At 43.8% G+C, this 18,141-nt stretch overlaps 1 protein-coding gene across 4 annotated transcripts in view; it reads left to right on the forward strand.

Moving 5' to 3' along the window:
- LOC119395005 (annexin-B12) overlaps positions 1 to 18,141 on the forward strand; it is a 52,723-nt gene that overhangs the window by 15,571 nt on the left and 19,011 nt on the right. For all 4 annotated transcript variants that reach the window (XM_037662303.2, XM_037662308.2, XM_049415520.1 and 1 more), the window contains exons 5-7: positions 5,620 to 5,714; positions 9,851 to 10,055; positions 16,229 to 16,308. In XM_037662303.2, coding sequence (XP_037518231.1) covers positions 5,620 to 5,714; positions 9,851 to 10,055; positions 16,229 to 16,308 — 380 coding nt within the window. The remainder of the gene's footprint in view (positions 1 to 5,619; positions 5,715 to 9,850; positions 10,056 to 16,228; positions 16,309 to 18,141) is intronic.

Consider the following 18,141-nt stretch of genomic DNA (forward strand, 5'->3'; position numbering starts at 1 on the left):
AGTAGTGTTGAAAAGTATAAATTCTGGGATTTAACATGCTAGAACCATAAGAGTATGAGGCGTGCTGTTGGGGGACTGTGGGTTAGTTTTGGCCACCTGGGGTTCATTGAAGGGGCCATGACACGGTCACCCAACAATTTGTGGTTTTCAACGAAAGCTAGAAGTAGAGGGTCTATTATGCCTATACAGATATGAAAAGTGGGCCGTAAAAGAATGTTCCAGTGCAAAACAAGCTCTAGAAGTTGCTGGCTGTAAACCCCACCCACTGCCGGCAACCGCCATTTTGCCATGGCGTGTGGGACATGTGCAGCAAGGAGCGGAGCCGTTGTCTTCTACCAAAGTTTCAGCTGCTGCAAGTTGTTCAATTTCAGTGCCAAGCTGAAGAAAGCTAATATATCTCGAATTCATGTGCAGCTGACCGCGGAACAATATCGTTGGCCGGAATGTAGACGCTCGCACAGCTAGCTGCTTGTTACATCACGGCTTGCGAGTGTGCCAGTGTTGCCAGACTCTCAGGCCACTCGTGTGTTTATATTATTCAATTATAAACTAAGTGCTTGACCAAATGCGCTAAAATTTCGCCATCTTATTTGGGAATGCGCAAGGATTAACCCACATAACACAAATTATGATTGAAAATTGGGTGTCATGACCCCTTTAATGTTTGCTTGAATATTAGTTCACTGGCATTTTTATATTTTACCCCTATTGAAATGGGGCTGCCGTGGCTAGGAATTGAACCCACATCGTTGTGCTTATCAGTGCAGCACCATAGCCACTTAGCCACAACCGCGGTAGTCTCATCCTCGTGATTACTAATGGATAAAATGGAAATCTGCTTGAGTTTCTTTAATTTAATTGACATGCCACCACAGCAGTGGCATGTTGGGCCAGTTGGTGAGACGTGGTCTTGAAGAATGAAAACTTGACGATGTAACTACATCGACGAAAGAGCGTCTTTCCTGTCTGTACCCGCTTTTGTCGATGTAGTTACATCAAGTTTTCGTTCAAAGCCACATACAGTAAAAGCTCATTAATAGACCTTTTTCAGGCACACGAGCGCCACCAACGGGCGCGCAAGTGCTCATGGGAAATGTGTGTACGCCGCAGCAGCAGCCGCGACGAGCGCGCGGGCCTCGTGCTGTATAGCTTTCCGCTTGCGCCGTGCCAGGACTTCTCAGACGCAGTGAATTTAGCAAGGTGCAACATGTTACTGCGCAATTCAATCACGAACTTCAGTGTTTAGCTGCGACGGCCTCTCGACGATTCCCATCTGTCCCACTGTTGGACCATGCAGTTGAGCGGTTCAAAAGCGTCACCTCTTATTATTATTTTTTTGCGCCAGTGCGCCTTACGGGATAAATAATAAAAAAAAAATGCAACTCGGTTGCCTATGAAGTGCAGGAGGGGTCTATGATTCGCGGATGCATTTGGAATCAACGTCCATCGACACTGTCGGCGAGTACAGTGTGAGGTTCTGATATTTAAAGGGTACTGTTCAGGCCTGGAAGGCAGCGCTCGACGAAGTCTAAGCACACCCTCGTTCCTGGCAGATAACGACAGAACTTGCTATCAAAACTTTTAATTAAATTAGTAAAGCAGTTACAATAAACGGATTACACTTTTTCTTCAGTTACATATTTTGGTGATATAGTTCTATTACATAGTTCTAGCCGTAAAAGGCAGTGGCGTGCCACGAGCCGCTGGACTCGGCTCCGCTCAACTCAAGATCTTGCCACACCCTCCCTCGTGACGTATAGCTGCCCAATGTTCTGAGATGATGATCCGCGTTGGGCCAGATGATGGCGAAGGGCACAGTTTCGTTTTCAGAACTTAGGGCAGCGGATGAGCAGTACAGGTACACTATATAGAAAGTGTAGTCGGCATTTGGGGAAATGTGATACATTTATTGCGTCGCTCGCACCATATATATAACGAACGATAAGTGCCTACTAACCTTCGTTGGTGCTATAACTACAGGTTGGAATAATACTTAGAGCGAAAAAAGAAAGGAGCAGTACAAGGAAGGAAATGCGCAAACCAGCGCTCACACAACTGAAAGTTTATTGCACGCGTGAAAAAAACATATATACAAAAATGGGAGTGCGTCGCGCGTGTCATAAAGAGGCATGAAAAGTCAAACAACCAAGGCGCGTGCTTACAGTCGATTAATAAAGTTGAATTCCTTGTCTTGTAACGACTGAGAAGGTTGACTGACACAAAGTGTGGCGTTATTTGTGACATGATATGCCTCCGAAATTTCTCGCGTTGTCTGATTAGGTTGATGGTACAAAATTACTGTGCTTTCGAAGATGGGATTACATTTTCGTGACTGACATAGCGATGCGAGATGAGACGGCTCCATTCAATGAATTTCGATGCTCGCTGAGGCACGTAATAATACATTGACCAGTCTGGCCGATGTACACAAGAAAGAGAAATTTGCGGTTAACACCTACACAATTTACAAAACAACTGGCATGCCTCTGACCGCATTTTTCTTTGCCCACCGCAGACCCCTGCGACCTTTATGCGACTAAGCTTATTTGGGGCGGCAAACACAACCTTCACCCCCACATCGCTTCCCTACGTTCTTCAGGCCATGCGACTTCTTATACATATGTGGAATAACTGCAATATTTCTAGTTTGTTCATTATTTACGAATGGAGGACTTCCGTGTTATCTTTCTTTGCCATGCGAACAGATTTTCGCAAACCGATACAACGATACACAGGATATCCCGCCTCTTTGATCACTTTGCAGCTGGAAACTACTGCTCATCTTATGTGCACAAGTTTTTTTCCAATGCCATGCGTAATCATCACAATTCCTCGTTTAACAATATTCGAAAGCGCCGACGCGAAATTAAACACCCATTTCGCTGAACGCGGGCTATACTGCCTGCAAACATGTTCCGCAGTGAAACTTAAAAGCATGTATCAAGAAACTGCAAATTATCAGAGCAAGGCATGACTTGTCAGTTAAAATCAAATAATCATCTGTATAGCTGAACACTGTAATACCTCTCTACAGTTTGGTTAAACCCGATCACGAGTCGCTATGCGGCATTAAATGCCATAGTGGCTTGTGAATAAGTAATCATTGAATAACTTACAAATTCGGTGTTCCAGCTTACATTGCTCATGATAGCACGTTTTGACTGCATGTATCGGCACATGATAACTCACATGCCGCTTAACTGCTACATCCGGTATACATCCGCTCGGTAATATACCTACACTGCCTTCATCATTCCTTTCGCATTTCATGCGAAGAGATAGATACAGGTGCGTTCAGACATGTGTAGTATTTAGGATTTAATAATAGTCAACCAGCGGCGACGCTTGTGTCCTCTTCTCTTGTGTCCTCGTCGTCGTTGCGCTAAGTTAATCATGTTCCAAGTATTATCACCAACTGGCCCAGCTATCAGTTCTTCTACAGCGGCGACGCGTTTTTTTTTTCGTTTGGTGCTCCCAGGGCGTCAACCAGCAGCGAGCGACGGAACAGTCGGTGGGCTCGCCGTACACACTTTTCCCATAGTGCTTCGCGCGCCCGGGGGGGGGGGGGGGGTTCTGGGATAGCTTGAAAAAGGTCTATTCGAACTTGAAGGGGACTATAGAAAGGTTCGAATTAGCGGGCGGCCGCTAGAATGAACGGACATCTCGCCACACTGCGCGGGCAGAACCCAAAGAAGCCACCTCTGGACTCGTTATCATGAATTAGGCACTGCTACACGTTTGTGGCAGGTGATTTTGTAAATTAAGTTCATGGTGCTCGAACAGCGAACAGAATTAATTGATCAGACAGTGATACGCAAGAAACAAGCACAGACATGCATTCATGTGAGAAGTTAGCCTTAATGTGAAATATATGATGCTATTTATGCTCCAAAGCACATTTATTTACATGGTAGAGCTAACGCAATCAAAATTAAAAGTAATCAGTAATTTGCATCTGCTTGCATTTCTTCTGTCGAGACTCCATGACATCACTTGCAGCTTGCCCGAGAGCTCCAGCTCAGCGTCCGAATTCTCATCTACTGAGAAATGCTGCTGTTTTGTTGTTTTTGCATCTCTGCTAAATTTAGTTTGGTTTGGTTTTGCAACACATTATGATAACTTTGGGCCAACTCCTGCGAGAAGCAGTGAAAACCAGAGGCTCCCAGTTTGAATTATCTGGAGTTTTCCCCCATAGAAAACACAACTGTGCCGAGACCAGGGCGTCAGTTCGAATTAACTGTAAGTTCGAATTAACGAGCTTTTACTGTGTATATATGTTGTTATGGGGCTGTTTTGGTGTCGCAAGATTTCTCACAACTTGTGAGGCTGAGCCTTTACTTTCTTTACATTGATAAATCATTCTCTAGCCCTAAGCAGTTGCTGTCAAGTGAATCCATGAAGTCCATTGTAACTGCTATAGGAACTTAAAGGCAGCATTGCTATCAAATTTCCTGTCTTTATTTTTTCTTTTTTGCTTACTGAGCCTTCTCTCATCATAAGACTTTATTTGCTCCTGCAGGGGTGGTATTTCTTAGAGATACAGCTAAATCGGTAATACACACAAACCTCATTATAACAAAGTCACATCTGCCACGAAAATAACTTCGTTATATCCAAAAATTTGTTATAAACATTTATTTTTAACACTGCATCTATGACAACACTATTCTTCATTTACTTCGTTATAACCGATAATTCGTTATACCCATGTTCGTTATATCGAGGTTTGAGTGTACTTATTATTCCTTTAAGCCCACAGTGGCCAAAATAGAGTTAATACAAAGGATACTTGTAGTGTAAGGCTGGTAACCAGTGGGATTGGGGAGTAGGGATGGGTCATCCATTTATGGAATTGCTTCACCTTGCAGGAATTTGCTAGACATTGCAGCTCTGCGTTTCACTCTACTCTTTCCATCCATGAAACGTTTTCAATGACCCTACATGCCAGTAGGTAAGGTTTGTGATACATCTGTGCCAGATCGTAGCACTTAGTTGTTTCAAAAGGGTATTCATTGTTAGTTCTGTCAGTTTTTCTACAAGTAGTACACATTGTTTTTGTGCCTTCATATTTCTGATGACGACACCCTGGGATAAAAATTGGTGGGTGTGGGTTGCTACTGTGGGTGAAGAGGTATAAACAGGTGGCTGCAGAAGAGTTTATTTTTGGTGTCTTACTTCGTACAAGACAGTTAATTGATTAAAGGCTGTGGCAGAAGGGGTTTTAATATTAGAATATATATTTAATATATATATATTGACAACATTCAATTTATCTGGTGATAAACTTGTCCCATTGTGTGCTTTCATTCGTCATGCCAGTCAGAATGTGGAATGCAAAAGGATGTGTTCAGATGCAAGAAGGCGAAGTGACAGTGCAGGCATAAATTATTTGGAATTCATATAGAATTTTTTTTTATGTATACTTGGGATGCCCTGCTTTCCATTAGGAAGGGAAGGAAAGAGTGTCTTTTGGTAACTCTGGAAGTGGTAAGTGTTTGCTGGCTCTACTGTAACAATGTTTGCGTGTGCTCAGTTTCTTTTCTTGTAAAGTGTTAATGGATGGTGCATTGTTTCTGTAGGCTTCAGTGCGTTTTCTTTTTTATTTGCTCGTTCCTGTAGGCACCGATGAGGCTGCCATCATTGCTGTTCTCGCAAAAAGGACTAGTGACCAGCGACAGGCGATCTTGACAACATACAAGCAGATGTTTGGACGGGTGAGTTGTGGCCCCATTGTCTGAGTTGTGCATGATGGATGATAGAGTGCCGTAGAGGTGCCTTTGGCTTGCTTGTGTGTTTTACTTTCCTGCCTGGCTGTAATCTTGGGGTATGTATGCCTGCTGCATTCCTGGCCATATTTCATTGGAGGATGATGACTAGTGTGTGTGTGTCTGACAGTCCTAGGATTGTCTGGCATCGATAGTTTTGCTTTGATCATGTTGTCTGGGGTGTGCAGCAATGTTTGTTGTTGCGTGAATGGTTTGGGCCAGTTCTGCTGAGAATTTGAACACAAGCCGTTGGCGTAATGTGAGAGAATTGTGGCTGTAAAGCAAGTGCGGCTCTGGACGGCACAGCTTCAGCCTTATGAAAACCACCTGCAGGGTGCTGTTTTTATTGTATGTGCATATGAAGGTAGAATGTGCAGTCTTTGGCTTTTATTAGTTTATGTAGAGGGAATTGTACTGTGACATTTTAATTTAAAAAACAATTAGTTTATGTAGTTGTTAAATACTTGAACCTTCTGTTCTGTCTTTCTGAAACAATATTGTCTTTAGGCAAAGAGGTAAGTTAATGTCTTATTTCTGATTTATTTGACGACGTATGGCTGAATAAACTTTTTTCCATGTGTAGGGAGGTTTTAGAGCTGCATTTTAAAAGGTTTTGTTCACATGCAGTCAACAAAAGTAGTAATGTGTGCACATACTTCACTACTTATCAACAGCATTTCTATTTAGCTGTGAGTGTAGCCATGATAACTAGCTGATGAGTGCTGTGCGGGGCGTGCAAGTACTTCTGCATCATTGGTGTGGGTATACTGCAAAGAGCAGCTGCTCAAAGACGTCTGAAGTCTGATTGTTTGAAAGGCTTTGCACTTGCCATGAGATATGTCGTATCGGGACGTTGACCTGTTATCTTCATTACTGCGAAGAAGGGTTCTTGCCGTGTTAAATTGAAGTTGTCTGGTATGTTGAAACACATATAGTACTGATAATGTCAGTGCAGTATGCTTCGAGGGTCTCAACTTTTGCTGATATCTGCTACTAACTGTAACTTTAGCTGCATTTCGTTCCAATTATTCTAAACGATATTATTTTCTATGCTTCTTTGTCTTGGCTACATTCGCCAGCGTCATTGCTCGGGAAGGAATGGCAGGAACGATGAAGGAATGGCTGAAGTTCTTTTATGTACTTTCTTTGTTACTTAGTGACCTGCACAACACTGCATTAGCCATGTGCCTCTGTGGTTGCAACAGTGGTTGCAGCAAGGAGCTGCTTCATTTTGAATCTGTACGAGGCGTTTCAAAGTGACATTCATTGCTGTTGGAAAATATGGCGAAGTTTTACTGCGGCCAACATATTGTCTGTTCTCAAAGCATGACCGCCATCAGAGGCCATCCTTGTGACAGTGATGTTGGCATAACACTTGTCTCCAGGCCTCTGCAGCCAAGGGCAGTGGCAAAGTATTAGTGTAACTCGAATACATATATAATACTAAAGGAATATTTTGAATTTATCGTTGCACTATGTGTCTGTGTATATCCACAGCACACCTTTTTACTGCCAGTGTTAGTGTTACTGTATGATGAGCTTTATGCAGTTCTATAGGGACTTAAGGACTATAAGGATTTTTCATCTTCTGTAGGGACTGATTTTATGCCTCTGTATAGGCATGTTACATTCACCTTTTGTCACTGATCACACTGTTGTCTGTTTCAATTCATTAGTACTTTTTTACCATCTCTCACCCTTGCACCATAAAACCCCACACTACATCAACACTTAACCCACTGATGTATTATAGTACAAGCTAATTGAAAGTGAGACATGAAGGATGTACGTTAGAGTAACTACCACTGAAAACATGGACTTTTTTCGAGGCATGAAGATGGCGTCGTGGCACGTTTTAAATCTGCAGTAAATAGCTCTGTGACTTACAATTGCGTGTCCTGCATACGAGGTCAGTAATGTTTTTTTAAATGTAAGGAATAAATGTGAAATCTGTATGTCTTAGGCCATGATGTTTGTAACTCTGCCTGTATTGTGTAGACACACCAGCAGGCTTGTAAAAATGCAGTTAGTGAGAACATTTGGGGATGCTCCAAACAGTGCTCGTATTCGCCTCTTATTTTCTACTATCGGTGTCAAATGAAATCTGAACAGTGGCAAGCATTCGCAGTGGTATAGTGCGCGCCAGCCAGTTGTCACCATGGGCAGGCGCACATATGCGCAGTACAGCCAAACCGGAGGCACGCGCCTCTCAATGGTGATGACCGGAGGGCGCGAATGCTATACCATTGCGAATGCTTGCCGCTGTTCGGGTTTCATTTGACGCCGATAGTACAACCACATTATTGAAGAAATGCCATTTAATGTATCACCAAGATATAATTCATTTAAGGTATAGCTAATCCTTGTGATTCAAGAGGGGAAGTTTTTTATATTTCAAATATACCAGAAAATGCACTTTCATAAGGCAAAAACCTCGTGTTCTATATGTTTTAATTAAAATTTGTTGTAGTCAGAGCATGCACTTGTACAGACTCACACATATATATTTAGTACTGGATCAGTTGGTGTGGAATCATTCTTCAAGCACAATTGGGTGGCTGGCATTTGGATGGAGCATAGTTTTTGCATGCACAGAAAGACACCAGCTTTTAGTCATAATTCATTCTAGTGGGTATGAATGCAGGCTCCTCACATGGTGTTAAAGGGGTCATGAAGCACGCCTTGGGCCTGTTGAAAAAACACATCCTGCGGAAAGCTGACACGGCTATGAACTGCTCAGCCAAATATTGCGGTCGTGCGCGGGGTAAAGGCTACAAGCTGAACGCGAACTTGCTGTTTTCTCAGGCGCCCTCTTTTCAAACAGAGGCCGGTTCTCACTCTCGTCGGTCTGCTGGTCTGCCCGTTGACGTCATTATCTGCATCCTCATGTCTCAAAAGACATAGCATCCTCATTGGCCGATAGCCGACATAAATCGAGAGCGGCGTTTGGATCAGATGCGCTTCTTGCCACGGGGTGCCGCCACTTGCCGGCACCGCACTCCTCAGTACACGGTAGCCGCACTCGCGCACACGAGTCACAGCGGGAGAGCGATCGCATTTCATGATGAGCGCTGACGTAACTTCTTTCCCCCGTGCCATCCTTCTCTGTGTAGCTTCCAGTGCGCTTGTCGGCACGACAAAAGAGAGAAAGCGCTGAGAGCGTGCACCAAACCCCCGTAACTCCACTCATTCTTGACGGATTCGAGAAATTTTTGCAGCAATCAATACGGGAGACAGTAAACTCCGGTACTGAGGTCATTAGATCATTACTTGGAAAAGTGGTTCATGATCCCTTTAAATGCTCTTCCCTGGTTGAGGTACCTAGTGTTATATGAATTAACGTACCTGCCAACTCCCGATTTCTTCCGGAGACTCCAGATTTTATGGGCACGGCCGTAAATATTCTGAAAAATGACCCTAACCCTATTTCAAAAAGTAGATAACAAGCCGCCTTCCCCTCTTCTTTCCGATGTAAAGTGGGGGAGAGTGCCTCTGGTTCTGCTACTTTACTCTAAGTAGCACTGCTGCCGCATTTGTGTGTGACCTTTGTTATTCACGGCTCCAAGCGTTATCTTTAATCTCAGTGAGGAACTCTCCAAAACACATTAAAAACCAGTGATGTTTTGCCGTGCTGTACTGTAGTACATGCCTACCATACAGTTGCTGTTCTAGGCACCTTAGGACATAAACAGCATCTTCATGCAAATGAAGTGCCTTATGCGTGAAACTTTACATTTTTGCAATGTCATTCGCGCTGTGGAACAGTTTTTAAGTAAAGTTTGGCGCAGTACTCCAGTATTATGCGGTATAAAGCGAATTAAGATTAAGAATGGTGCCACTAGCTGTCATAGGACAAAGCACATTTTGTCCCTTCTTCACACGTGCGTGCATGCACTGTATATTTACTAGTACCAGTATGATCGCCAGCATCAAAATACTTCACTGACAGTCATTCAGAGTGGTTGACAATGTTGCTGCAGCCCTGAGAAACAGATGAAAATTTCACTTGTTTGCTTTTGTCGACTGTGATTCGCGAGTTTTCCTTTACTTGCAACAGTAGTCACATTCCTGCTTTGCTTTTTCAGGACCTTGTAAAGGATCTCAAGTCGGAGCTGTCTGGGAAATTCGAGGATGTCATTGTTGGGCTGATGACTCCGCTCTATGAATTCCTGGCGTCTGAGCTAAAGGCTGCCATGAAGGGTGCTGGCACCGACGAGGACTGCCTGATTGAAATCCTCTGCACCCGCACCAACGCTGAAATTTCTACCATCAAGCAAATCTACAAGCAGAGTAAGTGTACACCCTCTTCTGCGACTCTGGCGCGTCTCCGCTTGTAAAACTGCACTGTTCAGCTAAAAGTGCATGAAGAATTTATAATTGGGATGGGGCTGAGTGGTCTACAGAATAACTGGAAGAGCTTAAACTTGTCTCGGCAGGCAAGACGTGGCATTTACCTTATTGTTGTTAATGTCCACTCACTGCATTTGTTCATAAAAGGAGAGAAGGAATGGAAAAGAGTCACTAAAAAACGTGATCCCAGGAGTCTAGTGTTTTAGTTGGGATGAGTCAACATCAGAGCATCAAGAAAAAGCATCATTATTCAATCAGGAAAAGCAGGGGAGGAACCTGCATATATATAATAATATCTGGGGTTTAACGTCCCAAAACCACGATATGATTCTGAGACGCCGTAGTGGAGGGCTCCGGAAACTTTGACCACCTGGGGTCTTTAACGTGCACCTAAATCTAAGTACACGAGCCTCAAACATTTTCGCCTCCATCGAAAATGCAGCCGCCGTGCCCGGGATTCGATGCATGCAGATAATGTGGGGTATAGTATATATAGCTTCGATAGTGTGAAACAGTGGCAATTTATATTTTCAGTTTCATGAACCTCCACGAAGAACATCACGATTTATCTTCCAACAATGTAAACAACACTGGTGAATTGTACGCATCTATAGTAGGGCTCGCAACGATCGCAGTAAAAGTTTAATGCACAGTTGTACTTACAGTAGACTCGAAATAATTTGCTACGATTCAAACTTTCGGTTAATTTAAACAAATTTCAAATTTTTGTTTAGCCAACTATGTTTTCAATGTATTTTAGAGCCACCTAATTCAAACTGCTGCATTGTGTAGATTTTGTTGATTCATACTTTTTGCTTGTCCATGCCAAAAAATATCTGCTGTCTTTGTCACTTTTAGCTGAAATTTCTGTTCTTATGTCACTAACAGCTGCAAATAAAGTAGATTGCCTGCCCACAAAGCAAGCAAACTAGCCACACTGCACGCACCAACAATCGCGTGTTGATTGAGGAAGAAAGGAAAAAAAACTGAAGCTGTCCGACCTTTGTCAATAGCGTGCAGAATGCTTCTTGAGTTGCTTTCTCCGCAGTACACTGGTGTCATGCAAAAAAGCGTACTAAGATGGGGAAGAGGCAACAGCTGTCACGGGACACAGCACTTTTTCTCCTTTAATTACACACGCATGCGTGCACCGTGTAATTAGCTAAAGTGCCAGTACAATTGCTTACACCTGAAACCTTTGCTGGCAATCATTCACGGCTGTCTATGCACACGCAACTCAGGGCCGCATTGCTGCGGCCCTGTGTTGGTATTGCCCCATGCCATGTATGTGAGGACTGCTGGTAATTCAGACAAAATCCTGGGGTCCCCTCTAGATTGAATTATCGAGAGCCGATTGTATACATAGGTCGGCAAAAAAATTGGAGCTCACTCAGACTCACTCAAGAAATACAGGATGTTTCAAGAAATGTGTCCAACCTTCTCAAAAAATCAGGAAAATGCGATATTTGATTGCTGCCTTCAGAATTAGTTTTTCTGTAGTGGCAGGAATTTTAAGATGGTTAAAGAGATTATTTAAGACTAATTAAAAAAGTTAAATTAACTTTTTAATTAGTGGAGTTAGGTGGTTGTGTGAAATGGGAGAATTGAATTTCTTCATGCCAGAAACCCAACCCAACTTTGAGATTTCGAAAAAGTGGCATCTAGTATTATAATTACGAAGTAATGAAATTCAACCAAATTCAGTGGCGAAACCTAAACAGAAACATTGAAGAACGGAACTGCCATAATCTTCTGAGACCTCCAAAATGAGTGACTGACTTTTTATGTAGCGCTAGGCATCTTAAGATGGTTAGAGGCAGGACTTGTGACAGTAATTAAGAAAGTTAAACTAACTTTTTAATTAGTGGAGTTAGGTGACTGTGTCAAATTGGGGAATTGAAGTTCTTTGTGCGAGAAACCCATCCCAACAATGAGATTTCGAAAAAGCGGCCTCTAGTAATAATTACGAAGTAATGAAATTCAACCGAATTCGATGGCTTTCGCTGTTGAATGCCGTTGCATTTCGTTGAATTTCATTACGCCACAACAATTACTAGAGGAGGCTTTTTCGAAATCTGAAAGCTCGGATGGGTTTCTCGCATGAAGAACTTCAATTCCCCAATTTGACACAATCACCTTACTCCACTAATTAAAAAGTTAATTAATGTAACTTTCTTAATTACTGTCCTAAATGATATCTTTAACTACCTTAAGATTCCTGCCGCTACAGAAAAAGCAATTCTGAAAGCCCCGAGCAAATATCTCATTTTCCTGATTTTTTTAGAAGGTTGGACACCCTGTATATCTTGAAACACCCTGTATATCTTGCTCTGAGGGCTCACTCAGACTCGCTAAAATTTTCCTCAACTGGACTCACTCGGACTCAAATTCACCAGCACATTACTCAGCTGGACTCGCTCATACTCAGACACACGGCTTGACCTGAGTCTGAGTGAGCCTGAGTGAGTTGACTCATGAGTCCGTTAGCGTAAAATTAGCTTCTTTGATCACAGTGTCAATGCTCTTTAACGGCAATATCTCGCATAATCGATGCTCTACGATACACCATTCGATCTTGTACTGTCTTATACGGGTTTATCAGTGCTTTCAATCCAGTAAGGACATTTTTTATGAAATACGAGACTCACACGAGATATTTATATGATGAACTTAACGTAGAAGAGCTTGTGGGGGGAAGTCATGGCACCCCGCTGCCCTCAACTTACGCCTCTGATCAATAGATATTGAGATGGCGCATGAATGCTAGTGCATTGAGGTAAATGTGAATTTACTTGAGTACTATAAACTTAAGCCTGGATATGGCTTATAGTAAAACTGAACATAGGTAGATAGTACCATAGGTCGGCTAGTGGAGCTCACTCAGACTCACTCAAGAAATATATTTTGCGGCTAGGGCTCATTCAGACTCGCCAATATTTTCCTGAACCGGACTCACTCGGACTCAGATTCACCAAAAATTTTCCTGAGCCGAACTCACTCGGACTCGCTCACCAAAATATCACTCACCCGGACACGCTCAGACTCGCGGCCCAATCCGAGTCTGAGTGAGTCTACTCATGAGTCAGTTTGCCGAACCATGATTGTATATCATGTTCATTATTTACATTTGGTGCTAGGTTGTTAACGATAACGTCTTTTTTTTTTTTCACGGCTGCATGAAGTGCTGCCATCTGACTTGACCTCACAGATGATGCACACTGCATTGCAACCCTATTTAATTGACCACTTGCGTGATGTCTGTGCTCTGTGGGTGACTTGGCAGTGCCACCAGTTTTGTCCCACTGTTTGTCTCTATTATCATTCTTCACTAGAGACCACAGACTGTACTTTTTCCAAGATTTAAGTCTCTTACATAACATTTCGTAACGTATCCACCACTTGTGATAGCAGTACTAGTACTAACAGAAATAATGGCAGTTCTCAGTCATGTAAAGCACTCATGTAAGACAACTTTTCCGGATGTGGGCATGATGTTTAGGTTGAATGAACTGCCTGTTTTGCTTGGCATTTTCTACAGGGTGTTACATAAAATTTAATCTTAAATTGCTTTAAAGGGATACTGAACAAAATTTTCGCCGCCGAGATAAATGACTCAATTGAAAGATTGGGTGCTGAAATTTGTTGAAACAACCTTCATTTCAGCCAGAGACTAGCAGAAAATAATGAATTTAATGCATTTTTCCCGAATTGGCGCGTCTAGCGGCCGCGCCGCGAACTAGAGAGGAAGTGACGCGAAACTCCGCGGATAGTGACTCGCCAACCGTGCTCGTAGCAAAATCGCTTACCAATCGACATCGCAAGCCGCCACCCACTGCCGCGCGTCTCTCTCAAAACGTGTTCTCCGTGCGTGTTCTCAACCGGCAGCCAACGACGCCATTGCCGCGCTCTCGGCCGTACATTTGTTTTCTCAAGCGGAGCTTGCGCCCACGTCTACGAATTTGCCGTCTGTGTTGTGTGCTGCTATGTAATGTGAACGGTGAAGCACCTGACACAACGCTGAATCCCTCAGCGCTGTTCTGCGCTAGGGTGTGCCCTGTCATACCTTTCCAACAGAGCCGAAGCTTCGAAGGATATGGATTCGCGCTGCGCGCCCATCGCAGCCAACGTGGGTGCCTTCAAAGCGTGACTTTTTGTGCTCCGAACACTTCGAGGATAGTGACTGAGTTACTGAGTAAATTGCTGGTCCCGACTGCCGACCCACGTTGGGCTACGGCGGCTCGTCTGGCTCGTCGTCCTTGCTGTCGCTTGACACAGCAGAACGGTCACACGCATATGGTTGTATTTGGCGCATCCGTTTTGAGGCCTGTTGAACTCGGAGTCGCAATGACCGCTCGTGGAACCACTGTCACTCGCACCTTGCATCTTTGCGCTCTCGCGACACGCTCGGTAGTTGTAGCGGTTTTTGAGGAATAAGCGCTATTTTGTTTCCTATGTGGGGAAAAGAGGACAAGGCTCAGCGCCACACTAGCCACCCTCGGTTCTTGAGAGGAGAGGTGGAGAAAGGGAAGTGGCAGGGCAGGAGAGAGCGTGCCGGTTGCCCCCCTCTTGCTGGAGCACTCGACGTCACGTCCGCCGACAAGCGCAGTGGCATGCAGCCGCCACGCTCTCACAATCCACTAAAAATACGGCCAACTGCTCGAAATTACGTGAAATAAACGCTGCGTACAGGAACAGTCGTGTCGTCCGAGTCGAATGTGTTTTCGTAGCTTTTTCAAATTTTTGGTCAGTGTCCCTTTAAGGGAATTTGAGAGAACTTGAGGGAATTCCTTTAAGGAAACTGCGCCTTGGAGCTGAACATCCACCCAAAAATCTTTTCACGTGCTTTTGCTCTCCAAGATGACGTGGAGCAATTTTTTTGCTCACTCAGACCCCGTTGTCTTCCTTGATTAAAATTTCACCTGTGTCATAATCACCACAATCAAGTGGTAAAATGTTTTCTTTTTTTAGACACCATTCCTGATGTTGCAGTGTTGGAAGGATACTATCTCTAGTTGTATTTATGCTGTAATATTTTTTTGTGTGTGACAGAAAAGTAGGTGGAGTGGAGTAGTTCTAAAGTATTGCACAACCAATGCAAAAATTTTTAGAAAGTGATAATTTGTTCCTGGTGTTACTATGGGTTATTTAAAAAGCTTGACATTCTGTTCCTTTGACCCAAATCAGTCTAAAGTGTGTTCTTCCAGCACTCTAAACTGATTGTTCAAGAACATTTTGATATTCCAATTTCCTTCATAACATACAAAATTTCATAAGAGAGCTCAACCCAAATTAGCCCTCACAAAATAAATTTAACACTGCTTCCTGTGCCACTACTCATTCAGCTACAAATCATGTGATAAGAGGGAGGATTTGCCTCGCATCTTGTGTGTCTGCCTGCCCCTGAGTAGCCCCTCAGAGCTACAAGATTACTAATGCGGAGCAGTGGCAGACCATGCTGCTCAGTTCGGTTTCTATGATTAACTCTGGGCTGTTCAGCTTGCCAAAGATGCCGCTAGTACCCTTTTCATATGTTCTTTTCATATTTTGTGGGTTTTGACAGTTGCTTAATAGGTTGGAATTTTAATAGTACTAATCAATTGTTTTCTAGGAGACCTTGCAATTGCCTCGTTGACAGTTTATACCTGAATCTGTCTTGCAGAGTTGAATCATTTATTTCTTGCTGATTGTGCAACTGAAAGAATATAGAAAGTTATGTAATTTGTTCCTCAGACTGACTGATACGTATTTAGTCCCGTTCGCTTCTAGTATGAATAGTTTTACACCACACCCAAAGTTAGCTGGGGTACTTTGTATAGTCCTAATGCGTAAAGGCAACTGTTGTGTTGAATTTTAGGTAACATTGTGCCAGAAATAAATGTGCACACAAATGCTTTTTGGAAAAACAAGGTAGCATGTATGCAGTTGTTCTTGTATTACATATTTGTTTGGTTCTTACTTCCTTATTTGTCCTTTTTTGAGCGTGTGTGTACTAATGCATTTGTATTGGTGCATCCTTATTACGTGACTGCCTTGCTAGTGATGGATGGTAGTATGTGTATTGCATGCAGTCTTTAGTATTCAAACTAAGCACGCATTTTTTTTGCTTTGGGCAGAATATGGCAAAGACCTTGAGAAGGCTGTGGTCAGCGAGACGTCTGGTGACTTCCAGCGTATACTTGTCTCCATGTTGACGGTGAGCTGTTTCTCAACATACTTTTCATCTTTTCATTTTGCTGGGTGTGTGTGTGTGTGTGTATGTGTGTGTGTGTGTGTGTATGTGTGTGTGTGTGTGTGTGTGTGTGTGTGTGTGTGTGTGGGTGTGTGTGGGTGCGCGCGCGCATGGGTTTTTTCACATTAAAATTTGTTATTTATCAATGCATGGCATGTCTTCAGGAAATGCATTATCAGTGTTACCTAACATAGCTCTTTCTTTACTTCCTAAATTTTATCTGCCACGCACACTTTCCATTTCTCATAATATGGACTGGCTCATAAAGGAAGACCACAGTTGTGATAAGACATTATCAGCATAAATCGCTTACCATAATTACTCAAATCTAGGCCGACCCCAATTCTAAGCCGACCCCCTAAAGTCCGAAGCCCGAAAAAAAAAAAAAAAACTTACCTCGAATATAGGCCGGGTAAAATTCACAAAGAGAAAACATTTATTGTGTAGCACAGCATCACAGTCGTGCGCTGCTTTTCATAGCCCGCAGAGCGCACCTTCACTTCCTTGGCCCCTTTTTCTGAGACTGTGTACGCCACCGGCATATCAAAATACACCGGCGTTTGGTCCGCGTTGCCGATTTGGCCTAGCAGATACGCTCTCGCTTCTCTCTTCCGAAGCACGTAACGCTGGAACTCCAGCAACTTCTCTTCATAGTCATCCGGTAACTTTTGGGCGATTGAGGTGCGACGACGGAGGCTGAAGCCAAAGCGCTTCATGAATTTCTGCAGCCATCCTCGGCTGGCTTTGAAGTCTGCCGCCGAAACACCTTGCTCCCTTGAAAGCGCCCTCGCCGTCGCCTGGTGCACTTCCGTTGTCACTGGAAGGGCAGCTGCTCGCTGCGTCCGAACGAAGTCGGCCAATGCCGTCTCCATTTCAGGGTGACGGCCTTTCCGTGGACCGGTAAAAGCCATTATCGTTGCAGCGCACGCGAAGAGCTTCTCCCGTTGGCCCCTCCAGCGACGAACATTCTTTTCGTCCACTCGAAATTCCCGCCCGGCTTCAACGTTGGAGGACGACTCCGCGGCTAGCACAACTTTCCTTTTATACACCGCACTATAATGACTACGCTCGTTTGGCGCCATTGAGCTATGCCACACACAGCCCACTCGAAGCGAGACTCGAACTGATGAACGGCTCGCCACAAAGATAAAAATGGCGGCCTCGCGTGCGTACTTAAGCCAGGTGTTGGCTCGGCTACTAATGGCTACAATACTGTCTAGGTGGCGCTAGTTTTGCAACACTTCTCTCGATGAAAAATGGCGCGTTTTTCAAAATCCTCGAATCTAAGCCGACCCTGGAGTTTGATACAAAGAAATTCCGAAAAAACTATCGGCCTAGATTCGAATAAATACGGTAACTGTTAGTGTCACAACTTGGCAAAGCATTTATTTTATAATAGTCATGGAATGAAGTGATCTTGCTTAGGTGAAATGCGGTGTGTTGCACATAGCTAAGGGGCTGAAATGTTATACACAACGTTGACAAGCAAGCCCCCCCCCCTCCCTTCCCGGCCACCGCCTCCCCAGCAAGTTCAAATTACCAGCAAAATGAAAGGGGGCGCTTTCCCGGAACGGCACCAAAGTTAAAGATTGCAGTGGCAAAGTTTTCCCGCCTGAAAAAAACTGTGTGCATGTAGACTTCCTCAGACTAGTTTTCTCACTCTTTGTGACAGGGTGTATTACGATGGCTCACAAATACAAGAAAAACAAAGGCAACGCGGTCGGACCGTGGGAGGCATGGCATGGAAGCACCTTCATTAATGAGCCAACACAACTCTAAAGGCCTAGATGTAGTCCG

Source organism: Rhipicephalus sanguineus, chromosome 1 (genome assembly GCF_013339695.2).
Source record: "Rhipicephalus sanguineus isolate Rsan-2018 chromosome 1, BIME_Rsan_1.4, whole genome shotgun sequence".
NCBI classification, from domain to species: Eukaryota; Metazoa; Arthropoda; class Arachnida; order Ixodida; family Ixodidae; genus Rhipicephalus; species Rhipicephalus sanguineus.